The 22682-nt window shown below is 31.7% G+C and overlaps 1 protein-coding gene across 1 annotated transcript in view; it reads left to right on the plus strand.

Annotated features, from left to right (window-relative positions):
• Window positions 1-21432, plus strand: part of LOC107437085 (aquaporin AQPAe.a) — a 118650-nt gene extending 97218 nt beyond the window's left edge. The window contains exons 2-6 of the mRNA XM_071184820.1: window positions 6037-6247; window positions 7662-7742; window positions 11942-12016; window positions 12075-12117; window positions 20297-21432. Of these exons, the coding sequence (XP_071040921.1) occupies window positions 6037-6247; window positions 7662-7742; window positions 11942-12016; window positions 12075-12117; window positions 20297-20622 (736 nt within the window). The 3' untranslated portion in view covers window positions 20623-21432. The remainder of the gene's footprint in view (window positions 1-6036; window positions 6248-7661; window positions 7743-11941; window positions 12017-12074; window positions 12118-20296) is intronic.
• The last annotated feature ends 1250 nt before the right edge of the window (window positions 21433-22682 follow it).

Below are 22682 nucleotides of genomic sequence, written 5' to 3' on the forward strand. Positions count from 1 at the left end.
TGTGCAGGAGCTGGAGTAAATGTCTTTCTTTATTCCTTACGATAAGGATTTCTTTTTGAAATTAAAATTATGCATTTTTTCATACAATTACAAAAGAAAAAAAAAATCACTCTTATGTTCAATACGTTTTTCGCTGTTTATGTTTGAAAGGAAAGTGGAAGTTTATTTTGCATTTTTGTTCAAAATTTTTGTTTATAGCTATCGGTTGTGGTAGCCTAGTGGATAGAGAATTGAACTCTAGTCCGTAGGGCCGGTGTTCGATCCTCGACTCTGCTAAGACCTGTGGGGTCAGAAGACCTGTGGTTGGTTGCTGAGCAATATGATATGTACTTTATAAATAAACCCCAACTTTATAAATAAATTTCAAGCTTACTGTGAACGTTATAACCTATAAATGACTGTTTAAAATATTTAATTAGAGGAGGAGTTTTTTTTAAAATCGTTTTATCACTAATAATCTCACATTAAGTTTTGTGTCCGACAGTTAAATTTACAGTCCTTGTGCTATACCTAGTCTAGAAATGAATTTGCTTCTGGTGATGATGAGTGAAAAAAACTAAATGATTAAAAAACCCGAATAATGGTTTACTTAGAAATGAAAACTTATAAGAACTGCTATAAACGTTGAAAATAGTTATAACATATTTCATGATTAAGGAATTAAGTTATTTTGATTTGAAAAGCGCGATAGGAAATAATAATGAATTTTTTTAATGATTATTTTATTTTCATAATTTGTTCAATATTTATTATTTAATATTTAGTATTTAGAAGTTTTATATTTTTCATTAAAAATACCATTTCTATTTCATTGGAATTTTACTTAAAATAATTTTAAAAATGCAGCTGTAAGATTTAATAAATTCGAAATGAAAGATTGGATCTAAATATAATCAGGAGGTATCAAAACTCCTCACTGGTTATAAAAAGTGCTAACTTGCGAAATCACATTGACTCTTCTCCGAAAACCTAGGGTTCCGCTGAGCACTTTTTTGAATCTAATACATTATATTTTTTTAATAAGCTTTGGTGAACAATTTCTTCATTTCTCTTTAAAACAAGCTAGATATGAATCTGTTTTTCTATCAGCTTTTTCCTACACGAGGAAGCTTCCTCACGGGTTTTCATAAGTAGTCTGCGCAGATTATTTAAAAAGCGAACCAGTTGTGCGCATGAGCCCAAGTTCGATTTTTAAAAGTAATTGAGAGAAATGTATCATATACATATTTGAGAATTGAATATATAGTGTTTGACAAGAAACTAAGACAAATCAACCATATCCTTAAGTTTAACAAACTTTTAGACATATATTTGCTTCCACTTTCTAATTTTTAATAGATTTTCCAATAAATGGTTTTTTCGTAAACTGGCTTACCTTCATGGTGGTCTAATTAAACTACATTTAAAAAACCGTGTGGTGGCTTTCAGTTATAGGAGGCGTTGCATTTGCGGAGTGTGGAATATATACTTCCAATTTTAAAACTTTATCCATTTCTTTTCCCTCAGAACTCTTATACTAGCATTTTAAACAAAATTAGTTACTTTTCCAAAATCAGAACTTGTAGGTGTAACGAATATTTTGCAAACTCATAAACTGCAATCTTAATTGACAGCGAAGGCTTATAGCTTTTTTTTAAAATTTCGAATATTTTCAATGAGAGGTGAAAATTCTAATTTCAGTTTCTCTTATTTCCGAAGTTGATTTTGTGGCAGGTCGCTGTCATTTATCATTTCGTCGCTTTTGAAGCTCGGTTTTGGAATAGAAGGTTCATTCGTCATTTTTTGGACCGTTTCCAAAACCATTTAAAAGGTGTCTAAATATTTTTGAAATGCTTGATTGAAGATGAGTTCGAAACTAACGAGTTTGAATTCAATGAAATATAATTTGTTTGAATTGCTGAAATATATGTATCTGCTTAGCTAAACTTGAAAACCTTCATTTTTTAAAAAATTTATGCAAAAGCGTTTAACTTTGCAGTAATAAATGATAATTCCAAACATCTATTTATAAATATTATCTAAAAACTTATATTGTACACTTTATTTATTATATATATGAACTTATATTTTTGATATAAGTGTTATTTTTACATTGCATGTGGGAAACTTTTCTAAAAAATGTGTAACAGCTCTTATAGTTTAAAATTTTAAGAAAGTAGTAAGCAAGATTTCATAAAAGTTGATGCAAATTTGTTACCATAGATGCAATCCAATTTGAAAAAAAAAGATAAACGATTGTGGTACTGATTACATATACTGAGATGCCAACTTGCTCCGGACAGAAAATATATATTTTAAATTGGTAGTTTATCAATTGTGATTCTTGGTTTACTAAATTCAATTTAGTAGATTTTTATCCACCACTATTTCTAAATAATTCGTTGGCTTATGCAATTGGCCACTTTATAATTCTTATGTCTTGCTATACCTCTTAAAAAGCAAGCAAAAATAGTCTAATCATTAGCAAAATTCACTTTGTAGTTATTTACCGTTTTTTTTAAATTATTTTGGCGTGTCCAGAGCAGTTGGCATCTCTGCATATATACTGAATCATTTATGTTTGAGATAGTCATGAATGGATAATTTCTTTGAAAAACAGACTGGATACGAAGCTTTCAACTTTCGTATGATTCAAACTTTTGTATGGATCGCAGAAGCTTCAAAAAAATATTTTTACGTGACCCACTTGCAATATTTTATAATGTGGGAAAAAAAGTTATTTCTCTCTTTCAAAAGAAAACAAAGTGGATAAGAAATGTATATTTCTATATTTTTTATCTTTTGGTGTTGTCTGAAAAATCATTTAATAAAATGATTTGAGTTATAAGGGGAAATTAGAGCCCCTGAATTAGACACGCCGACTTATCATTTATTGTTACTTTCTTACTTACTTTATTTAAAATAAATTGGGTGCCTAGGCCGAGCAGCGGCCTCTAACCCTCCATCATGAAAATAATACAGTGTATATAGTCATTTTGAGTTATATGATAGTATGGTTACAAAATAATATTGCCATGACTAGAAAGTACAACTAGATCGAAGGTTTACATGAATTGCAAAGAAAATTGAGAATAGCCATGATTAGATATATCATTTATTGTTGGAGCAAAGAGTTAACATAAAACACAGCGAATAAATATTTTCAAGTGGTAGTTTATTAATTGTAATTCTTGGTTTAATAAGTTCGATTTAGTAGATTTTAATCCACCACTTTATAGTACTTATTACATGCTTTAAATTTTTAAAAGCAAGCAAATATTGACAACTATTTGCAAAATTTGCTTTGTAGTTATTTACCGTTTTTTAAATTATTTTGGCGTGTCTAGAGCAGTTTGAATCTCTGTAATGATATAGCTAATACTAACATAACGTTAACTTGCGAACTTGTTTGTTTCCAATATTGCTTGTTAGGCATACCTGCCAACTCTTTCGGATTTTCCCGAAGATTTTATTTTTATACTTAAAGTGGTAGTAAATATATACTATTTTTTTCTTTTATAAACTTAATTTTTAATGATTTTAATCACCACTATTCTTACAAAAATTAAGCAAATATATTAATATGCGTTACTATCATGACTGTCAACTTAAGTTTTCTCAATTACAACGTACTTGTTTGCTTAAAATTTAAGTTTTAATTCCATTTTAATACCACTGGGAAAAATGATAATGGAAGGGATTAAAAGTTGGCAGGTATGTTGATAGGTCAGCTCTGATAGTATAGGAGCCTTAGGGGATTTAGTTTATGGTGAAAATACGTAATATCTAGTTTCTACAAGATAAATTAAATCAGGAAAATTTTTTTTGAGTTACCAGTCTGAATCTGTTTGGATGAAGTTTATGAAAATGTGAATCTTAATAAATTGCGTAGTGTTAAGTAGCTTTTAAAACATTCTCCAAGAAACAATTGTGATATAATCTTCAATTTTAATATTAATCTTTTTTTTAAAAAATAAGTTTTTAAATTTTCTACACGCTATTTCAAATAGACCAAACTGGTACTGTGAAAGATACATACTTATATATTCTCTGTGTTTGACTGTTAAGTTTTACCTGTATTACATATTCTGCTTTAACATATTGAAAGTGATTAAGTTTAATCTGTGTGCCATAATGAATGCCCCAATGATTTACGACGGAACTGATATGGTAAATTACATAGACACTCTCTCTTGCACGGCGATGCATATTAGTTGCTCATCTGCATATTGGGGACTAAATACGGGTGGAACTGCTTATAATTTAATCCTAGAGTTTATTGAAGTCAGTAAGTTGTAGTTAGAGCTACAACTTAAAATGTAGTTCACATTGAATTAATAACATCGCACAATGCTGTAAAATTCGCTGATTTATTTGAAATTATAATTTATATTTTAATTTTGGAATTTTTACTTTTATTTATATCAATTTATATATTAAAAAAAATATATGATTTATATTTTTACATAGAATCGAAACTAATAAAAAAGTATCTTATTTAGTGTTAACATTAGTGCAAAATGCATCTTATTTAAAAACTTGTCGTTACAACGCAGCAGCCAGCAAAAAAGTATGTTTTAATCTTGGAATGAATAGAAAAGAAATATTATAAAGTAGTGGTCAATAAATCTTTCGTTTTTTGTGATTTTAAATAAATTTATAGCCGACCAGTTGGCCGAGTGGTTAGCATGTCTGACTGCGGAGCCATTGGCGGCGGGTTCGAATCCTGCTCAGGGCATGGATGTTTCTTTCTCTCTCTGTGTTCTATGTCCTTTCCTCTTTCTGTGAATGTGACCAGCCATATAAACGGGTTTGTGGTTGTGTGACGTGGGCGACGCTGCTCCACCACCGTGACTTCGCCACAGGTGCCCACTGGGTAACGAGAAGAGAGTAGCAGTTCTGGAATTTCTGTGGAAAATGGGACAAACCCCAAGTGCCCGCCATTATATATAAAAAAAATTATATACATTTTGAAACTTTGTTGACTACTCCTTTGCTTAATTTGAAATGTTAACTTAATTTGAAATGTTTTTCATCTCCTATGATAACACAACATCTATCAACGTAGCTACTTTTTCCAGGACTCTATCTTCTAGCCATGGTAAGAATGGAACATAATTTTGACCCCGGTCAGTCAACGTGGACAGCGCCTGAGCTGATGCCTTCTTTCTAAATTTCTAAAAGGATTNTAACGAGAAGAGAGTAGCAGTTCTGGAATTTCTGTGGAAAATGGGACAAACCCCAAGTGCCCGCCATTATATAAAAAAAAAAAATTATATACATTTTGAAACTTTGTTGACTTTGTTGACTCCTTCGCTTAATTTGAAATGTTAACTTAACACAACATCAATCAACGTAGCTACTTTTTCCAGGACTCTATCTTCTAGCCATGGTAAGAATGGAACATAATTTTGACCCCGGTCAGTCAACGTGGACAGCGCCTGAGCTGATGCCTTCTTTCTAAATTTCTAAAAGGATTCTGATATAAATATATTTGTATATTAGCAGCTTATACGCGTCAGTTGCTTTGTTGGCTATCAGGATCAAACTTACAACCAGCATTATGAAAGACGCGGCTGCTACACCAGAGCACGCCAATGATACATAATCTAATTTAATTGTATATTTAAGGATCTACAATTAAGAATTTGAAAGATAAAAACTGGGGAATTTTGTAAGAATTTATTTAAAATATCAAAAATTTTGCTTGTTTGTATTTGGCAAAAACGAGTTAAAAAAATAAAGCAGGGACATTATTTTCTTTTAAAAGGGAAGGTCTCATTAAAAAATTTAAAAATCGATACCACAGCCCATTAAGTATGAAAACAAATATAGAAGTAATAAAATAAGATAAAATATTCGTAATCAACAAAAAATATTATATAAATATTTACGTTTGAATCAAAAGAAACAAAACTTTATTCTACCAAAATAGCAACTAGGAGAATAAAACATTTACTTTATTTCAACGAAGCACTACTAAAGTTAAAAGTTGGCAGTTAATAAAATCATTATTAAGTGTATTTTTTCTGCAAGTAACAATCTTTTTTTCTTCAGGGTAACAGTGCCTGGTATGGGACACAGAGAAAATCTAGGCTGTACAGTAATAAGCGAATCCTTAACATCATGGCAGGGCATGGGATTGGAATTAGTCTTAACATTTATAGTAGCTTTCACAATGTGTTCTACGGCTGATCCTAATCGAAAAACTCTTGGAAGTGATGCCTTGGCAGTAGGATTCGCTTATTTAGTGTGCACACTAATTGCGGTAAGTATTGTAGTATTTACTGCAATTTAAAACACGTACTGCTTCCAGGGCTTTAAAATTTCTAAATTATTACATGCGCTACAGGGCATGGTAGACTATAAGAGGCATGATCGAATGAAACTTCCACATGTGCGTACGTTTTTTTCGAAGATAAAAATAGAAAAGTGCACTGGTTTTTAATCTGTCAGAGAAAATTAAACTAACGACATTCTATCTGTATTAACGCTTTTATTGTAAGTATGAATCAGAGATATTTAAGTGCTATTATAAGAGACTCCAACTATTTGAGGCTGTTGCGAGTTGAAACAATCAGATTTTTTAAAAAAAATATTAGAACTTAATTTAAACCTTCATCTATTTAATCTTATGGCAGATGATTCAGTTTAAATTATTTGTATTTAGTAGTGGGCAAAGTTTTTTTTTTTCAATTCTAATTTATTAAAACATAAACACATTACTTTTGTGACTGCTGGGAAAAATATTTTCTGCAAAAACGGCGAATCCTTAGTAGTTGGAGTCTTTGGATTATTAAAACGAATTATTAGGTTATGTAAACTTTAATAAAAAAAGGTATTTAGGAAAAATGCAGGCGATAATCAAACCTTCTCTCAGTATGTTAAAAAAACAAAGAAATGAAAGTAAACGATAACCAAGCCTTTTCAATATGTTAAAAAGCAAAGAAATGAAAACAAGCGATGACCAAATTTTTCTTTTCAATATGTTAAAAAAACAAAGAAATAAAAATAAACGATATCCAAACTTTCCTTTCAATACGTTAAAAAACAAAGAAATGAAAACAAACATGACTAGGATAATAAAAGGAATAAATTAACGTTGTTTCCCCCCAGAAAGTATAATTTATACAATTAAATTCAGTTACACATAGGTCTTGTCAATTATAGTCGAATTTTTTTCCTCACCTTTTTTGCTATTGTTTATTCACTCCATCAGATATTTTGCAAATTTCAGACAAAAAGTACAAGGGCTTTATCGGTATTTTACAGTTTTTCTGATAAAATATTTACGTTTTATGTAAAAAAACAAATTAATTAAAAAAAGTCAAATTATCATTAAGGAACCCAAACTTTTACTCACTATCTTGTATAAATTATTTAGATAGACGATTTTTTTCTCGATTACAGTAACCCCATTATCATAAGTCAAGGGTTAAAATTGAAATCCTACAAAAAAATATATGTATATATTTTCAAAAAATCGGTGCATTTTTGTGCCTGATTTCATAATTTAATTAATAGTTAGCACCAGGTAATTAGGATATTTAATATTAACTTAGTCAATTAAAATTGAATTTTTGTATGTGAAAATAGGGTTGTTAGAACAAAAGTTATTCAGGTTGATAGATCTTCTTTAGCTAGTTCATTATGATAAAATTTTTTTCAAATTTTACATTTAGTTACCAGCCACTGGTGCTTCTATGAATCCTGCACGTTCTTTGGGACCAGCATTTGTAATGAATACATGGACAAACCACTGGGTACGTATAATTAAAGAATCTACAATGATCTATCATATACGCTTTTTTTCATATACTCTCATATATGATCATATACGCTTTTTTTCAATTTTCAATTACCATTTAGATTCTAAATGGTAATTGAAAAGTTGAAAAAAAAGCTTATATATATGGGTCATTCTCACGAAAACTGTCATTTTTCAGTTTATAAAATCCCAAAAAAGTAAAGTGAATAAAAAGCTCTGAAACTTTTTATATTAATAGAAATATGTAATGGCATTATAAAGAAAGTATATATCCTATAAATTATACTTAATATTTTAATTAATTAATTTTTTAAATAATTAATTTATAATTAATTAATTTATAATAATTAATAATTAATTAATTNGACCAATCCTTTCATATGCTTCACCAACCTTGTGCACTATTCAATCACATCTAATAAAAAACTAAATGCTTGTCAAAACAAAATCCTAAAAAAAAAAATTAATGCCAGATGGTTAATCCGAAATACAAACATCCATAAAGACCTGGATATTTTGACCTTATCACAACATATATACAAACTTAACGCAGACTTCTTTGACAAAGCAATCAACTGCTGTACAGCTAATTTTAATCACATATTCAATTACAAAAACTACAGTAAAGATCAAAACCTTCGACCAATAGCAGCACACTTCACAAGCGACGCCTCATATCAAAGCTATCATAATATATAAATAGATAAAGTATAACCTCACCAATTTACAACGTCATCAACTCCTACATCAATTTATTCAATATTCAGCTTCAGTTTTTCAGTTTCAACTGTACCTCAAACTTCAACTTAAAATTCAACTCCAACATCGCAAACAGCATAACTTCAACAACTCCGACTACTCAACTATAAAAAAAAAAAAACAATCTTGGCGTTTCCTCATACTGAATACCTCACCTTCATTTACTATTTCAACAATTGGAGAATTTTTCTGAGCAAACTACTCGTATTATTTCAAATTCAATTATTTTTTCAAACAAGGTGCTTGTTATTTCAACCAGCTTGTAAAAAGGTAGCTAACCACAAAGCTCCATCTTAAAGTTTAATAAAATACATGATGAATGAGGTCCAGATGCCCAGTTTCCAATTGATACTAGTACTAGAATGTACTGTTGAATGCCTTGCATGACTAAAACTTTCAATCGAAATTCGATATTTCGAAAATGGCTAATCAAAAATTAGAACATAATTTGGAGCCCAGAGTTCTTTTAAAATTATTATAGTAATAGTTAACTTATCATCAATGGAATTTCAACTGCTTCATGGAAAATTTAACTTTATCAGTAGTTTTAACTGTTTCTGCACAACCAATTAAATGCTATAAATTCTTCCCCCCCTCCCTGAGAAATATTTTTTTAACTGGATGCATAAGGCCGAAATCGGCCTTTACCCGGCCTCATGAAATTTTACATTGAGGTAATACAATAAAATAATGGAAATATATACTATATGTAAAGAAAAGAGCTTACCCCCTCTGTGGAAGTTCAGAAACAGCCTAGAAAACTGAATACGCCACAGTTGGTTATGTCAGTTGACATGCTGGGCATTCATGAGAAGCCCACATTGTTTTTGTTTCGATGATTTAACATACCTTAATTTTTGAAAATTAAGCACAATAAAGTTCTAAAAAATCATAGTTGAGCCAATAAACAATTGTATTAAAGTCATATAAACATAGCTTGAAAAAGAGTAATGAACATAACTGGGAGTAGTAAAACACTTTTTGGCAGTTGGTGAATCTTAATTTCTCAGATGAACTATTACTAGCAAACCATTCAGAGGATAAAAGATTCGCATTTCATTACGAACAGGTTGACTATAAACTCAAGTGCTACTACTAGTCTTCAAGTCGGTGAAACGTTCAAGTTCCGCTACTACTTCAATTCATCACCGGTCGCTTACTCGGCGTAAATCTGTGCTTTGTCCCGATCAGTAAACCGCATACTATCTTGAAAAATTCTGATCGAAATATAGTTCACTTATCAACAGCGTTAAGATGTCAAATGAAAAATCAGTATTCATCGAGAATTTTTACAAATTAACGTAGCAAAACGATTCATTTGATCTGTGTTGACCTGTAATGAGAAGCCAATAACATAAAGAATAAACTGGACTCTCCACTATTTCATTTTAAAAACATGACAGAAATTTTTACACCACAATAACATTTTTGGGAGGCCACTTGACTCCCTTACATAACCAAAAAGTTGGATTCATCTGATCTGTGTTGACCTGTAACGAGAAGCTAATAATATAAAGCTTAAACTGTTTACTCCACACATCATAGCATAATTTTTTATATCTGTTTGATTTATAGAATTATTGTGGTGATCAAAAATGTTTAATTTTAACATTTTAAAAACATCAAAAGCATGACTGAAGGTCATGCACCACAATAACAATTTTGAGAGACCACTTGACTCCCTGACATAATCAAAAAGTTCCGCGAGAAATCTAACTTTGTTAATCAATATTAAAACTGGTTGAATCATATTTCACATTTTCGATGACACTGGGAATCACGACGCAGAAAGCAGATTTTGCTAACCATGTAGCAAACTAGCTTCTTCAATGGTTCGGTGTCCAGACAAATCAATATTTTTTAAAAGCTATCCAATGATACCAAACTCGAACCCCCCCCCCACCATATGGTGGGATACAGGGCAACTTTGAAATCTTAAATATTAACTTCGATTTTTAATTGCAGATTTGGATTTTCCTGAAAAAAATTAACTCAATTTGAGTTATAAGTTTATACATTTTACTTCCCAGACAGCGTTGCAACCAAGAAAAATTAAATTGTGCACAAGCAGCGCATCTTGAGATCCATCAGATTAAGAACATAACAATAGAGCATGTTTTCAATTTCTTAAAACGAAATTTAATTTTTTTCCCAAAAAATACCTAAATTTTTTTAAATTTCTATTTTTTTTTCCATTTCTGATGGGTCTCGATGGGCCGTTCTAAAATTTTTGTACTCTATTTTAACACGCCGTCCCTATTTCACCATACTGCGCCATCTGTGAGTACAAAAGGGTTATTTTTTCTAGGAAATCCGAATCTGCAAAAAAAAATAGGGGTTCATATTTAAGATTTCAAAATTGCCCCATTACAGGGGTTGGGGGGGACAGTTCAAGTTTGGTATCATTGGATAGCTTTTAAGAAAATATTGAATGTTTCTATGCTTATCCCTAGTTCCATACAAGAAAGGGTGGCGGAATGAAGATAACTACTTGGCTCCATCAATTACTATTGATTTCTCCTTGCATAGCAGTCTTTGGTTTACTCTAGGCGCTTTCATGCAACAGGGTTGTGACATTTGCCCCAGGTACAAGGGAATTTGAATTTAGGCATAAGTGTATTGGTGTACCGTTTGTGCTTTTCTTATCACCTTTGAAGTAAATGGTCGATGTATTAATTTTTTTATTTGTAGCTTTTTTTTATAAATATATAATAAAACATTTTCAGCTTGCATATTGTATTCCCGCACATAGTTTGCACATAGTTTAATTTCGAACATTTTTCAGCTAGTGTGGTTACTCTTTTAAAAACTTAAATAAATAATTGAAAATAAGTATTATGTTAAGTATTATTAATTAAATACTTCGTTTCTCTTTTTACCAGTTCCCATATATATGTTGTTTAATTTTCGAATACTTAATTGGGTATAATATGAAAAAAGCATAACTACTTCCACTTACTAGGAATAACATTTACCTTTTAGTTTAATTAATAAACTGAGTTTTAAATATGTTTACTAAATTCATAAACTTCGGTAAAACATTCGGTAAATTATTTCCAAAGGAACTAGACTAATACAATTTCAACCTGGCGAGTAGCGACTTATAAACAAGACACTTCGTTTGATGCTTTTACTTGTTGCTAGAAATCAGGTTCGCAGAAAATGCTGTTTACTAGTTAAATTTAGTAGGAATAACACGATCTGTGACGTAGGCTATAGTATACCCAATTATTTGACTCCTTCTGATGCGAACCATAAAAAACTAAATTCATCTTGATCAGTTGGAAAAACACCATCTGTAGGTGCCATTTACCATTAGTAGTACAATTCAAAGTTCAAATTGGACTATATTGTCACAAAAAATGCATGCTTATCCCAGGAGTATAAAAAATATTGATAAATCTAGTTTTATTACAATATGTTTAATATTTTTAGGTATATTGGCTAGGGCCAGGTATAGGAGGACTATTAGCTGGATTAATATACGAATACATATTCGAATCTNAAACGGTAGTAAATTCGGCCTGGCCAGACCCCTGTATACGAATACATATTCGAATCTTCTAAGAAGATAATGCCAATTTATAAAGAAAGAGTTGATTCTGAAAGAGGTATTGTCACACTTAATTAATAATAATATTTATTTCATCAAGACATTTACAAGTGTTATAGAAATATTTTATTGGAGTCACAATTTAAATGCATTGAATAATATTTTTACATGTGAACTTTCAGAATAAATGATATCAATTTATTTATTGCCGCACTATTTTTGTAATTAATAAGTATTTAATCAAAACATCTTACTAGTGTAACAAAGATATTTTATTTTTGTTACCGTGATCTAAATATATTGATTACACGTTAATCTGATTTTTTACATCCATAAAAGTGTTTTATTAAATTTAAAGTTTTTAAGTTATACTAGGGATTACTGGTGTAGCAATACAAACTAAAAGAGACACATTTTTGGTTTATTTTACCTACTATTTGCACTGCTCATTGCGATATGACAATTTCTCGTTTTATATGAAGCTTTAAATTACATTGTACGACCGGTGGCTGAGTGGTAGTGCTTCGCGCTCCCGTGCCACAGGTCCTGGGTTCGATCCTCGGGCCGGGCAAGGTTGACTCAGCCTTTCATCCCTTCAGAGGGTCGATAAATGAGTACCAAGCATGCTTGGGAACTAAACACTGGGGGTTTCGCTTTCGGCTGATCACCTAACCGGAACATCTGCTCTCACATCTTAGAGTACAAGGTCAAGAAAACTGAGATGGGCACAATAGGCCTTGGCCCTCTATGGGCTGTCGCGCGTTTAGTTTAGTTTAGTTTTAAATTACACTGATGAGCAATTTTTTATTCTGTTGCATGTGATTTTTAAACGGATTGTTTTAAAGTCTTCAAAAGTAACAGTTTTATGCAATTCAATATTATATTCCTAACCCGGTTCTTTTTAAACTCACTAAAGTTAATACTAAGCTTCTCCACTTCTCTGCTACGTAAGGAGTGGTAGGGGAAGAAGGTGATAATACATTTCAGTTTATGCTGTGATGTGTTAAGGTCATATGGTTTTGTTTTATTTCAATGAAGTATTATTTTCAATAGAGTAGACAAGTGCATCCCTCTAACTTCTACGGAATCTCAGTAGTTTTAGAAAATAATTTTCCTTGTGATGCTCAGGTAATACTTTAATATTTTGAAGTTCTTATAAAAATTTCAATTTTTTTAAATATTTGTTTTAAGAATTTATCCTTTAGTTCGTTGCCACTGATTTATATATATTTCGCATTAGACTCAAATATTGTAGGGCATGCAATGCAAGTGCATATAAACCAATACCTTCTTGTACCAATACGTTGTCGAAACTTGTACATTCGGTCAAAAAATAAACTTAACTAAAAATATCATTTTGAAAAAAAAAAATCTTTAGATTTTCGAACAGAGCTAATTTCAGATTTGAAATCCTCACACCCGAATAAGGTACGAGGCTTGTATGAATGCAATTGAAAATTTGATTCTCTGTGTTACTTAAAGAAATCTTTTAGATTATCGAAACTATATTTGTACTAAAGTATATAACCCCAAAAGAAAATAAGAAGTTTGATTTTATTTCCATTTATATTTCAAAATTAATCAATAACTGAGTTTGTAAATTAAAGAAATTTCGAAGATGAGTAACTGTTTTTCCTAAGTCTAAATAACTGCAAATTTGAAAAAATTATTGTTTAGAAGTGAGCCGTGTTAGAAAGATTTAGAGCCTTCACGTGATTGTTGTCAAAAACTGCAATCAAATGTGCTCAGAAATAACTGCAAGTATTTAAATGATTTAGTGGTTAACTTTACCATCTCGTCAAATTTGTCCCCAAATCATTAAATTACGATAAAACAGTTATTTCTAGGTCTCTTTGAGTTATATTTTAAACAATATTATGAAACACATAATTAAAGCAATATTAAGGTAGTTTGGACAAATAAAAGTAAAGTTACAAATACTCTCGAACAGCCAGGTCAAAAGGAGGAGGTACCCCTAGCGGGGTATGGTGAAATTTCCGGATATAGGTTGTTGTGCATTTCTTATGGTGTGCCACCCTATCTTCAAGATTACAATCACCCTATACATATTTTTTTTACAATAAATAGAGCTTTCATTCATCAGAAACTTCTAGCAAACAAGTAAATTCTGCCATCGTATTGTTTTTTTAAGGCAGATAAAACAATTCAGAATACTGCTTCAAAATCTTTCAATGAACTGAAAAAGAATTAAAAAAAACTGAAATGCGAATTCCAACACCACACAAATCTTTGGTTATAAGACGAATTTCTATTATAGATAAATTTCGTTGCATACGCTATTTGAAGTCCAGTTCAATCCAGATTACATTTTCAAAAAGTATTTTAAGCTTTCTTTTACGTACGTACCACAATGTAATAATATCACAATATATAAGTAAATACAAATTTGAAAAGTAAACTTCATTCGAAAACAACTGTTTTCTGGAGATAGAGTGAAATACGGAAAAAATGGAACAGACAATAAGGAGCTTAAAGAGTAAAGTCTATCTCTAGCGGTGGAACAAAAATAAGTATAGTTTGGATTTTTTTTTTAACAATGCAATGGAATAAATCATGGCTCAGGAAAAAGTCTTTTTTCTACGATACAACTAGTCAATTCTAAAAATTTATTTTTTCGATGTTACGCAAAACAAAGACCTCTCAGTGAAACCTCGCCAAAGAGTGTATGAGCGAATTAATATCATTCGCAACTTTTTAACTAAGACAAAAAAAATTATTATGATTATATATATACGAGAATAGTTTTAGAACAGTGGTTACCAACTGGCGGCCCGCGAACCACATTCGGCCCGTGAAGTCTTTGCTTGCGGCCCGTGAACTAAAATATATTAGTTGTCTTTTTTGCCGACAATTTTGATAGAAAATCTACACTGGTTATCATAAATTAAGGAAAATTCACAAAAATCGCGATAACTCAAGAAATTACACATGGAATTTTATGAAACTTACCCACAATATACAACACATAGTAAGGTATTAAACAACATAAAAAGAAATTATCAGACATTAATAGTAGTATAGAAATTAGCACATGTATAAAATAAACAAATTGGAAGTATCGGTTTGCAATAGAAAAAGTACCTTTAATATGGAATATGATTGCCTCTAGAAGCAATACAGCACAAACAGCGATGTGTGATGCTTTCAATTATGCGGTCTATCAGTTCAATAGGAAGTGAGAGCCATTGCTCTTGTAAAGCAGTTGCAAGCGTGGCAAGGGTCTGAGGGGGCGGATTGATGGCAGATACACGCCTCCCTAGAGCATCCCAAACGTGCTCGATAGGATTCAAGTCCGGGGATCGAGCTGGCCACTCCATGCGAGTAATTGTTTCCTGTTGAAGATAATCATCAACAATGCGAGCTCTGTGTGGTCTTGCATTATCGTCCTGTAACAGGAAGCAATCACCAATTGCCCCGGCATATGGGCGCACATAAGCATCAAGGATGTTGTCTCGATAAACCTGAGCATTCACGGTTCCCCTTGGAAAGACATGGAGGTATGTGCGCCCTCCTAAGGATATGCCTCCCCAAACACAGACACTGCCTCTTCCGTATGCATCTCTTTCACGGATGTTTGATGGATGATAACGGGTCCCAGGTTCTCTCCATATCAAATAACGTCTACTGTCACTTTCTAGACTAAACCTGGACTCATCCGTAAAGAGAACAGGCCTCCATTGATCTGACGTCCAGTGGACATGTTGTCGGGCCCACTGCAAACGGTCTCTCCTATGGCGTGATGTGAGCGGCACGCAAATGGCTGGTCGTCTCGCATACAGACCACCTTCGTGGAGCCTTCTGCGCACAGTTGACGTTGACACCAACCTTCCGGTGGCTGCAGCAAGAGAGGATCTAAGATGTGTCGGAGTAGCGGTTCTATTCCTGCGTGCACTTAATGTCAAATATCGGTCATCGGCACTGGTCGTAACAGTTGGCCGTCCTTGACTGAACCTCCTAGATGCCGAATCTGTGGTTTGAAATTGCCTCCAAAGTCTATGAACCACAGATGGACTCACATTTAGCCATCTGGCCACTTCTGATTGACTCTGCCCTGCCTCTAGTCTCCCGATGGCTCTCCATCGTAGTTCTTCAGGCAAATGATGCCTAGAGGTCATTATTACGAATTGGCTATCTCAGATTTTCAATGTCGCAATCACAGTAAAATTTGTGTGCTTTCTCTCAAACTTGGACTTTTATGCTCCAGGCAGATGACGTAAGCCGAGTGCAGCGCCACTAATTTGCATATTGCAATTTTACTCAGCTACTCTTAGTGGACAACATATGCAAATTTTGCACGGTTTGGCTTACTTTTGAAAGAGTTATCGCTATTTTTGTGATTTTTCCTTAATTTATGATAACCAGTGTATATAGGTTTAACAAACTTTTCTTCGTTAAAAAAACCAAATTTTTTCGTTTCTGTAAAATTTTACATACCAACGGTGCAAAATATTTTTCTCTCATGTAAAAATCTACTTTTAATTTTAATTTGTAATTCAATACTTTTGTTTTGTACGACTTGATAAAAATTTGACAGTTATATTTAGTGTTCCGTCAAGCATAAAGGAGTCCTATATAAAATTTTGATAAAGTTGCGGCCCGCCATTTGACTGATGATTTTAATTGCGGCCCCCGGCCTCATGTAAGTTGGAAACCCCTGTTTTAGAAGAATGCAGAGAAATTTAATGTACCAATTTTTGAAAAACTGTCGTTTTTTTTCTTCGTAAGAAATAACCAAAAAATTCTTTATAAAAAACTTTAAGTATTTCTGCAATGGGAGTAAATTTAAATAGACAATTTAAATTTCAAGTCATAAATTCAATAGGTGGCTATTTATTCGAATTAGGTTGTCTGGTCGACTAGAAAAGTTTAGGTCCCAGTAAAACGCTTTTGAAGTTTCCTGTACTCAGGCAGTAAATAGTTAAAAGCTGAGCAAAATTGAAGAATTCCTTAACACTAGAAAGACTGAAATTTAGTATATACCTATTGCCCAAAAGCAGTAAAAATGATTTGATTGTAAAAGAATAAATAATGTGTAAAGAAATTTGTTTAAAATCAATTTGTTTAAAATCAATTTGTTTAAAATTAATTCTTAATATTTTTACATTATTTACAGTTATATAACAAGTTATTAGTAAATATTAAGAATTAAAAAAATTATATGTTGCACAAAATTCTAAGAAATTGTGTCATTATATAGATCATTGTTTTTCTAATTGAAAATAAAAGCAGTCAAAATGACTTCCTTAGGCAATCTAGTATTAAATATTTCTCTTCTGGTAAACTTTTTGAGGCAACAATTCGGCAACAATTAACCGAAAAATGATTTTCGCAAAATAATAGAGTTTTTCCTCAGCTTCCAAGCTGACTTCTGTATGAATAGTTGAGAACATATTATTCAAATTTCCTCTACTCTCCATTGGTCATAGATAAAAAAAGCACTAATGTGCTAAAAAAGTGCGTTTATTTAAAGAGAACATATTTTTGTTTCTAATTTTGTATGTAAATAAATAACTAGTCCTATACCCCGAGAACTATTAACATGAGAAAATGTGAAGTTGTTGCCCAAAAGTTGCAGCTATTGTGATAAATCAATACTAGGCATTATGCTAAATTGGCGAGAATATTACTTCATGATTTGTCTGTTGTTAAAAGAATTGTTAAAAACTTAAAAAACCTATTCAGGAAAGAATTACCTAATTTCAGATCTAATTAGTTATACTAATTAATTAAGTAGTAATAATAATTAGTAATTCTACTATAACAATTAGCTAGATCAATATTAAAACAATATCCTTCAAAAACAAATTACGATTTACTATTTCCATTTTCTGAAAGAAATTTCGCATTTTCTTCAAGACTCAACTATGACATTTGAATTGCGATTAGTACATCACTAGTTATTGAAGTTTTCAATTTTTTGGGCCAGTATACTATGTTATACTTGTATAAAAGTTTGTTACAGTTTAATTTGCTATTTTTTAGCGTAAAAACAATTGTGTAACAGTCAGATAAATTCAAGTTATGTTTAGGTAATGAAAAAAATAAAATTACATTACTAAGATTCAACGTGTAATTTCTTTCGGAAAAATATGTTGACTTAGCAGTTTAAGAATTTATTACCTATCACGAAAACGTTGTTGTTGCCGTATGCCTGTTTAGGCAGAGGGGTTCGATTGTTCTTGTTTTCCAGTGGCGCCATCTATGGCCAAGAATTCTACCTCTGTCACACCCATACCTCAAACCCGTTTATAGGGCGGACCCATTCATACATCCATTCATTCATCCACAGATCGTAATTTTGACCTGAATAAAAGAACGATAGATCTCCAATCCAGTACCCCCAGAGGTATTGACTTGTTATGGGGACATGGAGGACTTTGCGACTCGACAGATTTAACGTGCATCAGTCACCATTTACTACACGGGGAGTCTTCGGCCGGCGGGGTTCAAATCCACAAACTGTCGGACATGGGCCCAGCCCCCTACCAACCCGGATATCCTGCCCCCTTGCACAAAAACGTTTAGGACCTTTATTGCAAATTTCATGATTTTTAATGATTTTTGAGTAAACTAATTTTTAAGCTGCAATTTCTCATTCAAATCACAGAGCTTAAAAAATTCGCTGAGGGACAGGAATTAATTTTTAAAAATAAGTAATTATTAACAGATACATTACACGCTCGTCAGAACGGGAGTTTAAATCCAACCGGCTCCAGAACTATTCAGTTCTACTCATATGGTGACTTCAGCACGTTAAATCTGTCCGGTGAAAAAGTCCTCCATGTCCCCATAACAAATTATACCTCTGAGGGTTACTGGATTGGAGATTGATCGTTCTCTGGTTCAGGTCAAAGTTACAATCTATGGATGGATGAATGAATGGGTCTGCCCTCTGACCGAGTGTGACGTATGGGTCGAATTCTTATGGGAGGTCGAATTCTTAGCCATAGATGGCTCCACTGGAAAACAAGAACAATCGCACGACCAATTCCTTGATGGCATACAACAGATCCATTGGAAGTAATTTTTGTTTGAGCCATTGAAGAAAAATTAGTAAAAAATTGGAAAAAACATGGCAATCAAAGCTGACGTCATCAGGAGGTACCAGCCTTGACTTGTCATAAAATGCAAAACTTTTTCTATCGAGAAAAGCTAAGACAAAAGTAAAAAAATTCACTTTCTCTGTACCCCAAAAGTTTTGCCCAGGTTCAGAAAAATACAAGAATAAATCGAAATATATGTTATGTTTTAAAGCTTCTGTACTTTACTGTATTGTATGACATATTTTTCTATTTATTCTTGTATTTTTCTGAACCTGGGCAAAACTTTTGGGGTACAGAAAAAGCGAATTTTTTTGACTTTTGTCTTAGCTTTTCTCGATAGAAAAAGTTTTGTATTTTATGACAATTCAAGGCTGGTACCCCCTGATGACGTCAGCTTTGATTGTCATGTTTTTTCCAATTTTTTACTAATTTTTCTTCAATGTCTCATTTGTTTAATTCCTCTTGGTTTCCTTGCTGCTAAGCGCATTTTTTCCATTTGGATGTATTAACCTTTTCAATATTTTTTAATTTTTATTTTTGCATTAATATTTTGATTTCTTTTCATAATTTTGTTTGAACCGATAGACCCTCTGAGGTATTATAGATTTGTCTTATTAGCCTAACACAAAAATGTCTTATTAGCCTAAATTTTTTTTCTTTTTAGGCCTATTTAAAAAAAAAAAAAATTGGGGTTTCAACAAGCGTTGTTGACTTGAAAAAGTGAAATCGAGAAAATATAGCATGTTTTCAAAATAATTAACAAAGGATTCTTGTTGGGTGGTGGAGATTTTATTAAGTTTGAACTAATTATCTTAAAATCATGCTTTAAAATTGTGACAAGCTTTAAATTTTTTTTTCCAAACATTTTTTTTGTCGTATGCCTGTTTAGGCAGTGGGGGTGCGATTGTTCCTGTTTTTCAGTGGCGCCATCTATGGCCAGGAATTTGACTTCTGCCATGCCATTTACACAACCACAACCCGTTTATAGGGCGGGTCACATTCACGCACAAAGGAGAAAGGTCATAGAACGCACAGAGAGAGAAATAAACATCCATGCCTTGCCCGGGATTCGAACCCAGGACCTTTCTGATGCAATGACAGTTCCCTGCCCCCTACACAGCCCGGCCAGCTTTTCAGAATATAACAATTTATAGTAATATATTTATGTTTCAGATATTTCCGAAGCTAAAGATGACAGCGACAGCAAATCTTCTACAGCTTTGTCAACACGAACGCAGATACCTCCGATACCTTTACAGCATCCGCCTTCAGCAAAGGGTCCATACTACAGGCCTTTAACGCCTCATGAGGCAACCACAACGCTTAGACCACATACTCGGAATGCTTACACATCAACAGCAACATCGAAATATGTGCCTAGTCCAAGTACTTCTCATCAACAGCTTCACAATTCTGGGTACTACAATTCGCTGCCTAGGGGTGCCGGTACTTATAGGTCATGGAATGAATACGGCAACTCTTCTCAATTCAAATTTTGATTCGAAATCTCAGTTTAATGAATAAATGTGAAGAATTTACTTATAAAGAATTTTCAATATTAAAAGAAATTGTTTTGAGGTTATGAATGGGAGATGTCCTTATATGGAAGCGGATTTAAAATATTGCCATAGATTGACTGTTGATTGGTGAAAAATGCATAAACTAATTCATAAAAATACTATAGAATGTCAGATGGTGATGATGCATTATGAATATCGTGATTCTTTAAAATATCTATATTTATTCATTCGCATTCTAGAAAGATGTTTTATTCCAAGTCTATGTATATACATTCCACGGGCTTAAGTCATTAGAAATTTTTTTAGAATATTTTTCATTTTTTTTAAAAAAAAAATCTGAAGTCCTGGTTAAACGAATGAAGTTTCAATTTTATATTTAAAAATAATTTTATGTGGTTCTATATTGTATGCTTTTACTAGTAATTCAAAAATAGATGTTTCCATAAAAAATTTTCTCAATAGCATTTGTTATGATTTGCATATTATTGTTATTATTATTTTCAGATTTATTTTATGATCGCTTTTGTTGTATTTTACGAGCTGCTCCTTAAAAACTTATTTAGATACATGTTATTTCTATTGAATTTTTATTGAATATTTCAATTGATTATTATTTCAATTAAATTAATTATCATTCTATCGACGTTGGCGCCGAGTTATGTGTCATCTAATAATATAAAGTGAAAAGCTTAGTGAAAGAAGGTTCTGTGACATTTTTGAAAAATTTAAAATTATTTCATATATTTTAAATTGTTTTTTTTTCTTATTTAATAAAACGGCATTAATTTATTTGGCCAAGTCTTTTAATTTCGTTGATCTCAATGTATGAAGGCATTTAGTGAGAATCTTTGGGTGTTTTCGGGTAGATTCCAAATTGCATTTGGCATCAACGAGTCTACTACAAACCTGAGAAGGTTTGTTTTTCGGCAGCAGATTAAAACGCCAAGATTATGAATGCAAGGATTACGCCAACTTGAGGAATGCAGATAAGAAATAAACGCGATTTATAATCTTTATTTTATACTGCCAACGTATAAAATTTTGAGTTAATTTGCTGAAATTCATTTAAATGTCACTAAAATCCTTCACCCACTTTACTTTTCCTAATATCGAAATTGAATTGTTCCATAGGCATTTTTAAAGATTGCTGTCACACTTAAGAAATACACACTTAGAAATACGTGACTTTTCCTTTATTCTGTTGATATTGAAAAAATTACTGCTGAGAAATTTATTGAAAATTTCCAAATTTATTTTCTAAAATATATTTTTCTCTCTCAATTATTAATTTCATACTAAATGGTTAACTAAAATTAATGATTATTTTTAACGATTAATATTAATTTCAGAGATTGAATGAATGATATTATTAATAATTTCCACAGAAATTTGTAATCAATATATAATGAATATAATTTGTAATAAATATAATTCATTATAAATTTATTTAATGCCATTATTGAGGGTGTTATTTTAATAAACTGTTTCTCAATTCAAAACACTATCAGTTTTTTATCTAACGAACTTTATTTATATCACTCAAAATGGTCAATTGAATCAAATTTTTTGAAACAAATTGCTACTAACTCTTCCTTGTAACTCAATATAAAAACATCTTTAAATGTATTATTATTAAATGCAATAACATGCAATTTAAATTATTGGAAGCCAATTATTAAATTTTTTATTTAATTTTGCATTTTTTTTAAATTTTAGTTTTATGACATAATAGTGATTCGATGAGAACGATTTTAAGTTCATTATTTTTAAATTTGATTCCGAAAACTTTCGCTCTGATAAATGTCAGGAAGTACTTTTTGCCCAATCCATTATCTTTCTTGACATACATTGTTCTTACATTGACATACATTGTTCTTACATTAAGCTGCACTTCTCTTTGCTGACTTTTGTAGATACTACTTTTGCACTCTCAGGAATTTCCGTAAAACTTGCAGAGTTGGGCGATAATTTAAACTGCCAGCTCCCTTCTTAGAAGAAAAAAGCAGTAGCCATAAATATAAAAAGCTTCAGAATGAATA

Source organism: Parasteatoda tepidariorum, chromosome 9, assembly GCF_043381705.1.
Source record: "Parasteatoda tepidariorum isolate YZ-2023 chromosome 9, CAS_Ptep_4.0, whole genome shotgun sequence".
Classification (NCBI taxonomy): Eukaryota; Metazoa; Arthropoda; class Arachnida; order Araneae; family Theridiidae; genus Parasteatoda; species Parasteatoda tepidariorum.